The 11,670-nt window shown below is 41.4% G+C and overlaps 1 protein-coding gene across 2 annotated transcripts; it reads left to right on the top strand.

The window, feature by feature from the left end:
* The first annotated feature begins 1,354 nt into the window (after positions 1–1,354).
* On the top strand, positions 1,355–11,255 carry DSEL (dermatan sulfate epimerase like). Of its 2 annotated transcripts, none has more exons than XM_079108979.1 (2): positions 1,355–1,609; positions 2,412–11,255. In XM_079108979.1, exon 2 carries the CDS (start codon positions 3,294–3,296, stop codon positions 6,930–6,932), a length of 3,639 nt encoding a protein of 1,212 aa, XP_078965105.1. In that variant the 5' UTR covers positions 1,355–1,609; positions 2,412–3,293; the 3' UTR covers positions 6,933–11,255. The 2 variants fall into 2 exon arrangements, with proteins under 2 accessions (XP_078965105.1, XP_078965104.1); XM_079108978.1 differs by having other exon boundaries at positions 2,408–11,255.
* The last annotated feature ends 415 nt before the right edge of the window (positions 11,256–11,670 follow it).

Below are 11,670 nucleotides of genomic sequence, written 5' to 3'. Positions count from 1 at the left end.
AGTTGTACTCCATTTCTGTACAATGAATCGAAATGCATTATGCTGTCATGTATAACTAAATAGAACAAATTAAAAAAATAGAGTACAGGAGTCAGCCAGGAGAAACAGTAAGCATAAAAAGAATTCTAAGGTTTGAATATATAAGTACAAAAAATATAGTGCTAGTCATACAATTTGGCTCCAGAAATTCAGGAGTTATGTACAGAGGAAATTAAGCAACTGAGTTGAGATCAGGATAATGAAAGAAATTTGATATTCAGAAAAACTGGAACTGGTAAATGGGGGTGATTGAGTATTGACTATTTGAAAATAAGAAATAGAATAAATACAGTTTCTGAAGAGCTAAAGCAAAAGTCATCTGGACTGGGGTGGGTATCCCAGTATGAGGAACAGAAGTGTACTCTTACTACTATTGAGCTGTTACTTGTGGTGGGGAGGTGAGACTTTGGATTAGGTCTTGTCAAACTGTAATCTATCTGCAAGAAGTTCCCAGTGTCCACTATAAGAGGAAACCCTGCCCTAGGATTCCCAAGCTCTGGAACTGCACAAGCAAGGGAGAGTAACCAAGACAGGCTGCCTTCTTCACCTGTATGCAGATTTTTTACTATAGAACGATTTCTGTTCATTTTGACTTTCCTTCTACCTGTTTATCCCATACTACTCTCCTAGTTATAATGCCCGTAGTAATTATTTTTGATTAGTAAAGACGGTTCATTTTTGGTTTTTTGCCCTGGTCTTTAGCATCCGTGCTACTGAAATTATTTCCATATACTAATATATGCATTTTGGTTTTGCTTTGCTATGACAGTAACCTCAGCCAGGTTGCTCTGGGTTCCAAGAAGTGGTCCTTCCCTCTCCAGCGCTGGCTCTTTCCTGAAGGGTGACTTGTTATCACAAACGTCATCCCGCTCATCCTGCTCATCCCGCTCATCATCTATCATCAACCTCATCTTCCCTGTCTGCCTGCCACTCTTGGCTTTGGTACAGTTGTCCTCTTCGCTGAACCAAATGATTTCAAGCCCAGCCCCGCGGATCGTGGCCCTGGCGCTGCCTAACTCCCCCTCCTCCAGCCCAGGACGCAGCGCCGCCGCAGCCCGGACCCCCAGCTCCCTAGCCTCTTCCCCGCCGCGCTTGGCCCCGCCCCGCCCCGCCCCTGACCCCGCCCCCGCGGCCGGCCACGCCCCCACAGGCCCGCGTCGCCGGCTCTCCGCGCCCGAGGCTCCGCCCCTCCCCGCCCCGCCCCGCCCCCGTCCGCCGGCCCCCTTCGCCGTCTCTCGCCCTCCCTTGGCCGCGCGGCCGGAGCTGGCGCGGAGCAGCGGCGGCCGCAGCGGCATCGCGGCCTGGCGACGCGGCCCCGGCTGGACACGCTGCCCCGAGCGCACGCCGCTTACGGCTGCCTGCGGGTCCGGGGCTCCCGGGAGCGTCCGGCGTTCCCCGAGGGCGGGCGTGCCGGAGCGCCGCGGGGCGCGGGGCGCCAGCGCCGCGGAGCAGCCCGCGCGCCGCCTCAGCCCGTCGGAGCGCGGGGTCCCTGCGGGGCCGCCGGCCGGCTCCCCGCCGCCGCGGCTCTCGGAGCCCAGCGCCGCCCCAGACCCGTCGCGGCCGGCCGGAGGTAAGCGCCCTGGGCCAGCGGGGGTCGCCCGCCCCGGACCTCCGCGCCGGGCCGGCGGGTCGCCCGCGCGGGAAGGGGCGCAGGCCGGGGGGGCGCGGAGGAGAAGTGCAACAGGCGGGCGGGCGGGCCGGGCAACTCGAGCGCGGCGCCTCCTGCGCAGAGCAGACTTGCCGGGCCGAAACTTGGGGAGGCTCTCGTCTCCCGGACCGGGCGGCGCGGCCGCGGCTCGCTGCGCGGGCTCCGCGCGCCCTCTGCTGCCCGCCGCGCGCAGGCCGGCGCCGGCCACAGGTGAGGCGCCCTGCCGCCCCCAGGCCTGGCCGCTGGAGCGGGCACCTTTCCTCCTCCGTCTTCCTCCTCCGTGGCAGCCCCTGGTCCGGCCAAGGCCAGACCTTCAGCCAGAGTAACAGGAAAAGGCCCTTTCGACGTTTACTCTTCGTCCCTGGGTCTTTCCTACCCCAAATGCTAAGAATGACAGCAGTACTCCTCTTTAACTGCATTTTAATAAAAGCATGCAAAAAGGACTAGAGCAAACCACAAACCACAGTTAGAATATAAATATGTGTCTCACAGGTGCTTGCCATTCACTCACATTCGTTGGAATCCTTGTATGTGCAGAGCAGCATGAGAAAAAGATTCACTTGATTTTATCTATCAATCACTTGGATTGTGTATGATATCAGATTTTATTATAATTCTAAAATTTCTATCAAGTGACTGTAGAGTGTTTTGATCATTAGTTTGTCTTCACTTTCAGCTACCTGTAGCCTCAGACAGTTGCTTTGTTTTGTTTCTCCCCAGAAAGGAGTGTCATGAAAAAGGAAGAAAAAAGAGACGTCATGGTCACTGTCGGTGAAAGGGGACTTTTATTTTCCTGTTGATGGTTACTTCGTGATTGGAAAATATGTGCCTAGGTGGCTGAAGAGATTAGATTTTTATAGTTGTATCGATGAAGCTGATAGAGGAAGACACGAAAATGCTTTCCTGGGTCATATAGTCAGTAAGCCTGGAAAAGACATTTGAAATGAAAGCAGGAAGTTTAATTTTTTTTTTTTTTTTTTTGGACCACATGGGACTTTGAACATACTTTTTGAAGATGTTTTTCTCCTAAACATGGAAGAAGAAATAATTCATAAACCAAGAAGTATTAAAAGTTGAAGGGACTAATCTGTGATTCCATTCATTCCAGGAATGTCAGTACTTTGTCACGGTTTTCAGTCAGACACACAGAAACAAATCGTACATGTGTGGTGAGTGTGTCACCATGATGGCTTTCTGTGCTGCGAATGACTCTTTAATTTTAAGTTTGGAGTGCTTTTTCTTTTTTGTACAATGTATGATTTGACTCTTCCTGTTAAAATAGATTAATGTAAAGGAAGTAAATGCTGCACTTTTAATATTTTGACTCTTACCACTGTTCCTGTGTGTTACAGAAAAATTAGAGGTCTTAATAATATTCCTTGAAATTTTACTGGAAGCATAACTGTGCCAGGGACACAGATACACTGTGTAAGTTTTCTCTTTTTGGCAACTGTACCTGCTTTGGATGAGCTGAATGTCAGCAAAGAAGATTTTAAATTCAGTTTTATGGAGATCTTTAATATATGTTTTATATTAACCAGATGGAAAACACATTAAGCACCCTCTTTGTCACTTATGCCTAAGGAAAGGATCTTCCCCATGGATCATGGCGTTAATGTTTACAGGACATTTCCTACTTTTAACATTAGTGATGTTTGGTTTCTCTACTCTTGAAGAATCTGTAAGCAATTACTCTGAATGGGCAGTTTTCACAGATGATATAGATCAGTTTAAGACACAGAAAGTGCAAGATTTCAGACCCGAACAAAAGATGAGGAGAAATATGCTTCATCCAAGTTTATATTTCGATGCTGGAGAAATCCAAGCAATGAGACAGAAGTCTCGCTCAAGCCATTTGCATCTTTTCAGAGCTATCAGAAGCGCAGTGACAGTCATGCTGTCCAACCCAACATACTACCTACCTCCACCCAAGCATGCCGATTTTGCTGCGAAGTGGAATGAAATCTATGGTAACAATCTGCCTCCTTTAGCGTTGTACTGTTTATTATGTCCAGAAGACAAAGTTGCCTTTGAATTTGTCTTGGAATATATGGACCGGATGGTTGGCTACAAAGACTGGCTAGTTGAGAATGCACCAGGAGATGAGGTTCCAGTTGGCCATTCATTAACAGGTTTTGCCACTGCCTTTGACTTTTTATATAACTTATTAGATAATCATCGAAGACAAAAATACCTGGAAAAAATATGGGTTATTACTGAGGAAATGTATGAGTATTCCAAGGTTCGCTCCTGGGGCAAACAACTTCTCCATAACCATCAAGCTACCAATATGATAGCATTACTCACAGGGGCCTTGGTTACTGGGGTAGATAAAGGATCTAAAGCAAATATATGGAAACAGGTTGTAGTAGATGTGATGGAAAAGACAATGTTTCTATTGAATCATGTTGTTGATGGCTCCTTGGATGAAGGTGTGGCCTATGGAAGCTACACAGCTAAATCAGTCATACAGTATGTGTTTTTGGCACAGCGCCATTTTAATATCAACAACTTGGATAATAACTGGTTAAAAATGCACTTTTGGTTCTATTATGCCACCCTTTTGCCAGGTTTCCAAAGAACTGTGGGTATAGCAGATTCAAATTATAATTGGTTTTATGGTCCAGAGAGTCAGCTAGTTTTCTTGGATAAGTTTATCTTAAAGAATGGAGCTGGAAATTGGTTAGCTCAGCAAATTAGAAAGCATCGACCTAAAGATGGACCAATGGTTCCTTCCACTGCCCAGAGGTGGAGTACTCTCCACACAGAATACATCTGGTATGATCCACAGCTAACCCCACAACCCCCTGCTGAATATGGTACTGCAAAGATGCACACATTTCCTAACTGGGGAGTAGTCACTTACGGGGCTGGACTACCAAACACTCAAACCAATACCTTTGTGTCCTTCAAATCTGGGAAGCTGGGGGGACGAGCTGTGTATGACATAGTTCACTTTCAGCCATACTCCTGGATTGATGGCTGGAGAAGCTTTAACCCTGGACATGAACATCCAGATCAGAACTCATTTACATTTGCCCCCAATGGGCAAGTTTTTGTTTCCGAAGCTCTCTATGGACCAAAGCTGAGTCACCTTAACAATGTATTGGTGTTTGCTCCATCACCCTCAAGCCAATGTAATAAGCCTTGGGAAGGTCAACTGGGAGAATGTGCACAGTGGCTCAAGTGGATTGGTGAGGAAGTTGGTGATGCTGCAGGGGAAATCATCACTGCCTCTCAACACGGGGAAATGATATTTGTGAGTGGGGAAGCAGTATCTGCTTATTCTTCAGCAATGAGACTGAAAAGTGTGTATCGTGCTTTACTCCTCTTAAATTCTCAAACTCTGCTAGTTGTTGACCACATTGAGAGGCAAGAAGCTTCCCCAATAAATTCTGTCAGTGCCTTCTTTCATAACCTGGATATTGATTTTAAATACATCCCATATAGGTTTATGAATAGGTATAATGGTGCCATGATGGATGTATGGGATGCCCATTACAAAATGTTTTGGTTTGATCACCATGGCAATAGCCCGATGGCTAGTATACAGGAAGCAGAGCAAGCAGCTGAATTTAAGAAACGGTGGACTCAATTTGTTAATGTTACATTTCAGATGGAATCCACAATCACAAGAATTGCATATGTCTTTTATGGGCCGTATGTCAATGTTTCCAGCTGCAGATTCATTGATAATTCCAATTCTGGACTTCAGATTTCTCTCAATGTCAATAACACTGAACACGTTGTTTCCATTGTAACTGACTACCACAACCTGAAAACAAGATTCAGTTACCTGGGATTCGGTGGCTTTGCCAATGTGGCCAACCAAGGTCAAATAACCCGATTTGGTTTGGGTACTCAAGCAATAGTACTGCCAGTCAGACATGATAGAGCTATTTTCCCTTTTGGATTTAAGTTTAACATAGCAATTGGATTAATTTTGTGCATTAGTTTGGTGATTTTAACATTTCAGTGGCGGTTTTACCTTTCTTTTAGAAAACTAATGCGTTGGATACTAATTCTTGTTATTGCCTTGTGGCTTATTGAACTGCTGGATGTGTGGAGCACTTGCACTCAGCCCATCTGTGCAAAATGGACAAGGACAGGAACCGAGACAAGCAAGAAGTCTGTGTCTTCCAAAGGGCACTATGCGGATCTTCCTGATGTTGTCATTACCTCACTTCCTGGTTCAGGAGCTGAAATACTCAAACAACTTTTTTTCAATAGTAGTGATTTTCTCTATATCAGAGTTCCTACAGCCTACATCGATATCCCTGAAACCGAATTTGAAATTGATTCATTTGTAGATGCTTGTGAGTGGAAGGTATCAGATATCCACAGTGGGCATTTTCGTGTACTTCGAGGATGGTTGCAATCGTTAGTCCAGGACACAAAACTACATTTGCAAAACATCCGTCTGCATGAACCCAGTAGGGGTAAACTGGCTCAATATTTTACAACAAATAAGGACAAGAAAAGAAAATTGAAAAGGAGAGAGTCTTTGCCAGAACAAAGAAGTAGAATGAGAGGCACTTTTGACAGAGATGCTGAATATATTAGGGCTTTGAGGAGACACCTGGTCTATTACCCAAGTGCACGTCCTGTGCTTAGTTTAAGTAGCGGTAGCTGGACGTTGAAGCTTCACTTTTTTCAGGAAGTTTTAGGGGCTTCCATGAGGGCATTGTATATCGTAAGAGACCCTCGGGCATGGATTTATTCAATGCTGTACAGTAGTAAGCCAAGTCTTTACACTTTGAAGAATGTACCAGAGCACTTAGCAAGATTGTTTAAAATAGAGGGAGGTAAAGGTAAATGTGACTTAGATTCAGGCTATGCTTTCGAGTATGAACCATTGAGGAAAGAATTAGAAAAGTCTGAATCAAATGCTGTCTCCTTATTGTCTCATTTATGGCTCGCAAATACAGCAGCAGCCTTGAGAATAAATACAGATTTGCTGCCTACCAGCTACCAGCTGGTCAAGTTCGAAGATATTGTTCATTTTCCTCAGAAGACTACTGAAAGGATTTTTGCTTTTCTTGGAATTCCATTGTCTCCTGCTAGTTTAAACCAAATATTGTTTGCCACTTCTACAAACCTTTTTTACCTTCCATATGAAGGGGAAATATCACCAACTAATACTAATGTTTGGAAACAAAACTTGCCTAGAGATGAAATTAAACTAATTGAAAACATCTGCTGGACACTGATGGATCGTCTAGGATATCCAAAGTTTATGGACTAAATGCTGCAGGTCAGCAGAAATTTGCACTAATGCTTCCCTACCCACTTTGTGGATATGGACTAGAAGAGTTGGTTTATTCTTGTATTGTGTGTGTGTGTGTGTGTGTGTGTGTGTGTGTGTGTGTGTTTTCTGTCTTTTATTTGCACAGAGAGATTATTTAAAAAAAAATAGGCACCATATTTGGCCTAGCAGGATTTATTTTTTACGTTACCACTTTCCTTGCTTTTGTTTCTGGATTTTTTTCTGCTAAAATATTTCTGTTTCAGAAGTGTAGATGAAATTATGTCGTGGGGTTCTGGGAAAATGGGAAGGTTTTAAAGGATTTTGTTTAACTTGCCTTCTGTAACTGTGCTAACCTATCTGGGGACCTCATACACTACTAAAGGCCTTGCAGTTGCTGCTTTACCCAAGCGTCTCTTCCTTTCAAGATGGACTATTTATCTTTTTGAAAAGGTCTTTTAACACACTTACCTTGCACAAAGAAAAAGAAAAAAGTGAATTCCTTTTACTTTATATAACACTCAGTGATATCACTGGAGAAATGGCGTTAAGTTCCTATCAGAACTACAGAATTCCTTCTGGAAATGCAGATGGAAATACAGTATGAACTTTTTTTTTAAGTCAGAAATAATAATCTGGAAAGTTTCCTTAAAGTTTTTTTTACTTACAAATAATAAGAAATAAGTCTGAATAATCTGGGTGCTGAGGGCTGGGTTTTTAGACATGCTTATCTGTTTAAAACTCTCTTTTTTGGCTTCCTGAAGCTACAGCTGTTTGCCATTACACTACTCCCACCCTGTCCTTTTTGTCACTGTCAAGCAAAACAGTCGGTAGTTACTAATTGTTAAACTCCCAGTATTTGCGGAGATTTCCTTTTCTCTGATGATTAATTTTGCATTAAGGACTGACACAGACTTAGAATCAAATTTATTTTTTGTGGAATTACCACTGGATGACTCAAAGAAAGCAGTGCCACTGCTGCCAATGTTTTCTTAGACTGGAGACAGAATTGGAAAACTGCCTGACTTTTCTTGCTTCCTTTTGAGTGAGTTTACAGACCGCCAGTGTCTGCAAAATTGAAGGCAAATGGGAGATGATGTCAGAGGCATCTGTTTCTTTTACCATCTGCATCTTATTATAAATGTAGTCAACATAAAATTGCTTCATTTTACTTTTTGGATTCTGAAATCAAAATGCTATGCCATTATAAGCCAGTGGAGTAATTACAATGTACTGGATGAAAACTATCAGGCAGTGTCGAGACTTGATGAAAATCTTTGTAGAGATTGCAGTCTTCTTCCTGATGTTCAGACTACAAACTGTAGTTCCTTCAAGCTCGCTAACACTTGGAGTCTGTCATTCTGACCTAGATAAAAGTGGTTCTGTCTCAGTAGTTTGTTATTATGTCAAAATGTGCCTCAAAAGTGATAAAGCTGTGGCTATGTTACATTCCAGCTAAATCTAACTCGGCTGTCATTTTCCTTCCATTATGATATGATACTGCTCCCTTCCTCCACATTTACTTCTCATAACTCCCATAATTTTCCCTTTATGGTAACAAAATGAATAAAAATTATATTCATGTAGGTTAAGAGGGCAATGAAGACTTCTACCTATTATTCTTAAGGAAGATTGTTTTATCTCAGGGTCAATCAACAAACATTTAAAATTGCTACATGGATGATAACACTGTTTCTGTTATTGCTCAGAGTCTCAGTGTTTGCTTTCAATTCCCAGGACGTGTGGTCTCGAATCAGATAAAATAAAAAGGATCTGGGTTGGACGTAGTATTAGAGCTGATAAGGTAAGAATTGCACATGGGTGCTGGTATCAGAGAAGACAGCAGAAGCCACCCCTGCCTTTCTTTGAACATGCAGAAATGCCTGCATAAGCAGAGGACAGCCTAATGAAACGTGTGGAGGAACAGGGGAAAGAAGATATGTGGATAATGAAAGAGTGATTCTGAGAATGAATATGGGAATATATTGATAGCAGAACAAAGAAGGTTTACCCAAATGGCCTTCACAGTGGACCATAACTCTCATCCTAACACAGCAATACAGAGTTCTCTGTCTCTGTACTCATTCATTCCCAATCCAGAGGGAAAATTTTAGATGCAAGCCACACTACTTAGGTAACTCTAATGTAGAAAATTTGCTGAAGACTGTACTTGGAAATTCTCCTGTGAGGAGTGTTATGCTGGGGAAGGGAACGACACATCCATCAAACTTGCGAAATGTGCGTGCGCACACATGGTCACACTTCTGCCTTGTAACCTGAATACCTAAGGTGACTGCTTCTCCTAGTACATCCTCAGGTCCTGCACTGTCGTTCAGGGTAATCCAGGAGAAATTTGAGTTGTCTGTACACATACTTTTACTCATCTTGCAAATAAGATGATTACTAACACTTGTTTGAAAAACCTTTATAAAATGTCCTATATATAATAGTCACCCTTCCTTCATTTCCCAAATTTAGACTTATTCGAAAAAAGCTACTTTAACAAAATTTTATTAAAACTAATGATAATGAAATTTTAAAAATTTTGCTGCCAAAAGTAAAATAGCAAATGTAATGATAATTTGACTTACAAAGTTTGAAATGACGGATTTTTCTCAGGGTGAAATAGAAAGCCCACATCTAAAGTTGAATGTACCACAATGAAAAGTCCAGAGAGGATTGGAAATAGATTCTACTCAGGAGAAGGAAGCTAAATCTGTGAATTTGCTTCAATTTAAATTTTAAAATACAGATTTTATCAATATGACACAAGACCATGGACCTGTTGGGCCGAGATTCCAAAATATTACACAATTGATTATCTTTTGGACAATAACTGATAAATGCCTGACAAGAATAGGATCATTTTTATTTATGTCAAATTCCAAGGAATATTAGAGGAACTGCCTTCTCCAAATATATTCAAGGAAGCACTCCCCTCATACACACGAGCATGTCTTAAAAATCCTCATTATGAACTTATCACCCCTCCTCTCTGCCACTTATTTTTTAGTTCTCTTTAGTTATACGTGGCAATAGAATGTATTTTGACATATAATACATGGAGTATTACTTCCCATTCTTGTGTTTGTACCTGATGTCTGCCATTTATTTTTGATTGGCATTATTGATAAGCAGAGAATGTTATGCATCATCAAAAATCCTAGACATTCTTATATAAAGTATATCACATTTACTTATCTACAAGTGAGTAAAAATGGTAATTTTCAAATTGCAATGTGATTTGATTTCATTAACTTTGATTATAAATAGAAAAGTTTTCACTGATTAGGAAAAAATGTAAATAGAAGGTAATATGTTGTATCACCACTTTCAGGGTGTTTAACCTTATATGAAGACATTGAATATTTTCTTCTTATATGTTAACCAAATTATTGTATCTGACTAATCATTCACTACATTTTGGCAGAAAAATTATCCAAATAAGTATTGAGGCTCAAGTTACTGGATTTTGCAGAGAATGTTAGACACTTTAAAAACCAGAGTCTGACATTCTCTAAAAAGTTGTAGATGCTTAAGCTATAATTTATATGGATTTATATTTTATGTAATCCAGGTAACATGTTTAATTGATTCTGATTCCAAAGATGGATTTCAGCTAAGTCTTTCAAACCATGGAAATTTTTGTTTTTGTTTTTCATACCTTATCTTGTTATGTAGCAAAAAACAAATAACAACAACAACAACAACAACAACAAAAAAGAAGATAAAACAGACTGAAGATCATAAACTGGTTTGTCAGATCTATATGTATAAGAGACTGCTCTATTAATACAAAAATAAAAATCTAAAAGCCATGTGACTGTAGTTAGGATAATTCACCATATGCCCCTTCTTTAAGTCTTTGGGTAATAATGCTAGAATTTAGTAGGGAGTAAAAAAAGAAGTTGGAAAATACAGGAAAAGTCTAATCTACATACACAGTCCCACAATTCACCCAGTAAACATGAACTCCACCCCTGCACCCCACCCAGATGGCAAGCCTTTAACTTTGCTTCAGAATTCTCCCAAGCTCTTCAAGTTTAAATGGTCAGGATATGCCCGTATTAAGCACCTGTGCTCCACATCTGCCTCTGTCCCCACCAACACTGATAAGATATGTATTAAGGCATGATATTGCCAGAAAGAAAACACTTCTTGCAAGTTATTTGAGGCGTATTAAATAGTGCCTCAAGTAGTAAGCATAAAGAAGTCTTTTAAAAATATGATCTATCATGAATTAATCACTTAATATGTGCCCCTATTGACTCATAAGGTTTGCATGGGTCTTATGTGCAATTCCCACAATTCTACATCGTACTTATTTTGCAGATAACAGTTGAAACATACAACAAGTGGTTTATACAAATTAAATCAGCTAATAAGTGCTTTGACAAAGATTTGTGTTGTTCTACCAATTTCAAAAATTTTTGAAGAAATTTTGCTTGGATTTATCATTTACACATCAGTTCTCTAATTCATGTATATCAGCTGTCAAGGTATTGCTCACATGTGGGAAGAACACAAATATGAATTGGCCATGAACCTGCAGGTGAGGAGTAGACAATACCTGTAGGACTTCAGAACTATCAGAAATTCATCAAGAAGAGGAGAGGAGGGGTAATTATGACCACCCACGGAAAGGCAAAGCAATACTTGGCTTGTCTCCTTATTTCTGAAGCAAGGTGGTTATGAGTAAAGGAGGGTTTAATGAGTTAGAGGAAGTTATGACTGGTAT

This window comes from Sciurus vulgaris (genome assembly GCF_902686455.1).
Source record: "Sciurus vulgaris genome assembly, chromosome: 13".
NCBI classification, from domain to species: Eukaryota; Metazoa; Chordata; class Mammalia; order Rodentia; family Sciuridae; genus Sciurus; species Sciurus vulgaris.
The sequence above is the reverse complement of the archived record's forward strand: the minus strand, read 5'-3'. Positions and strand labels throughout refer to the sequence as shown.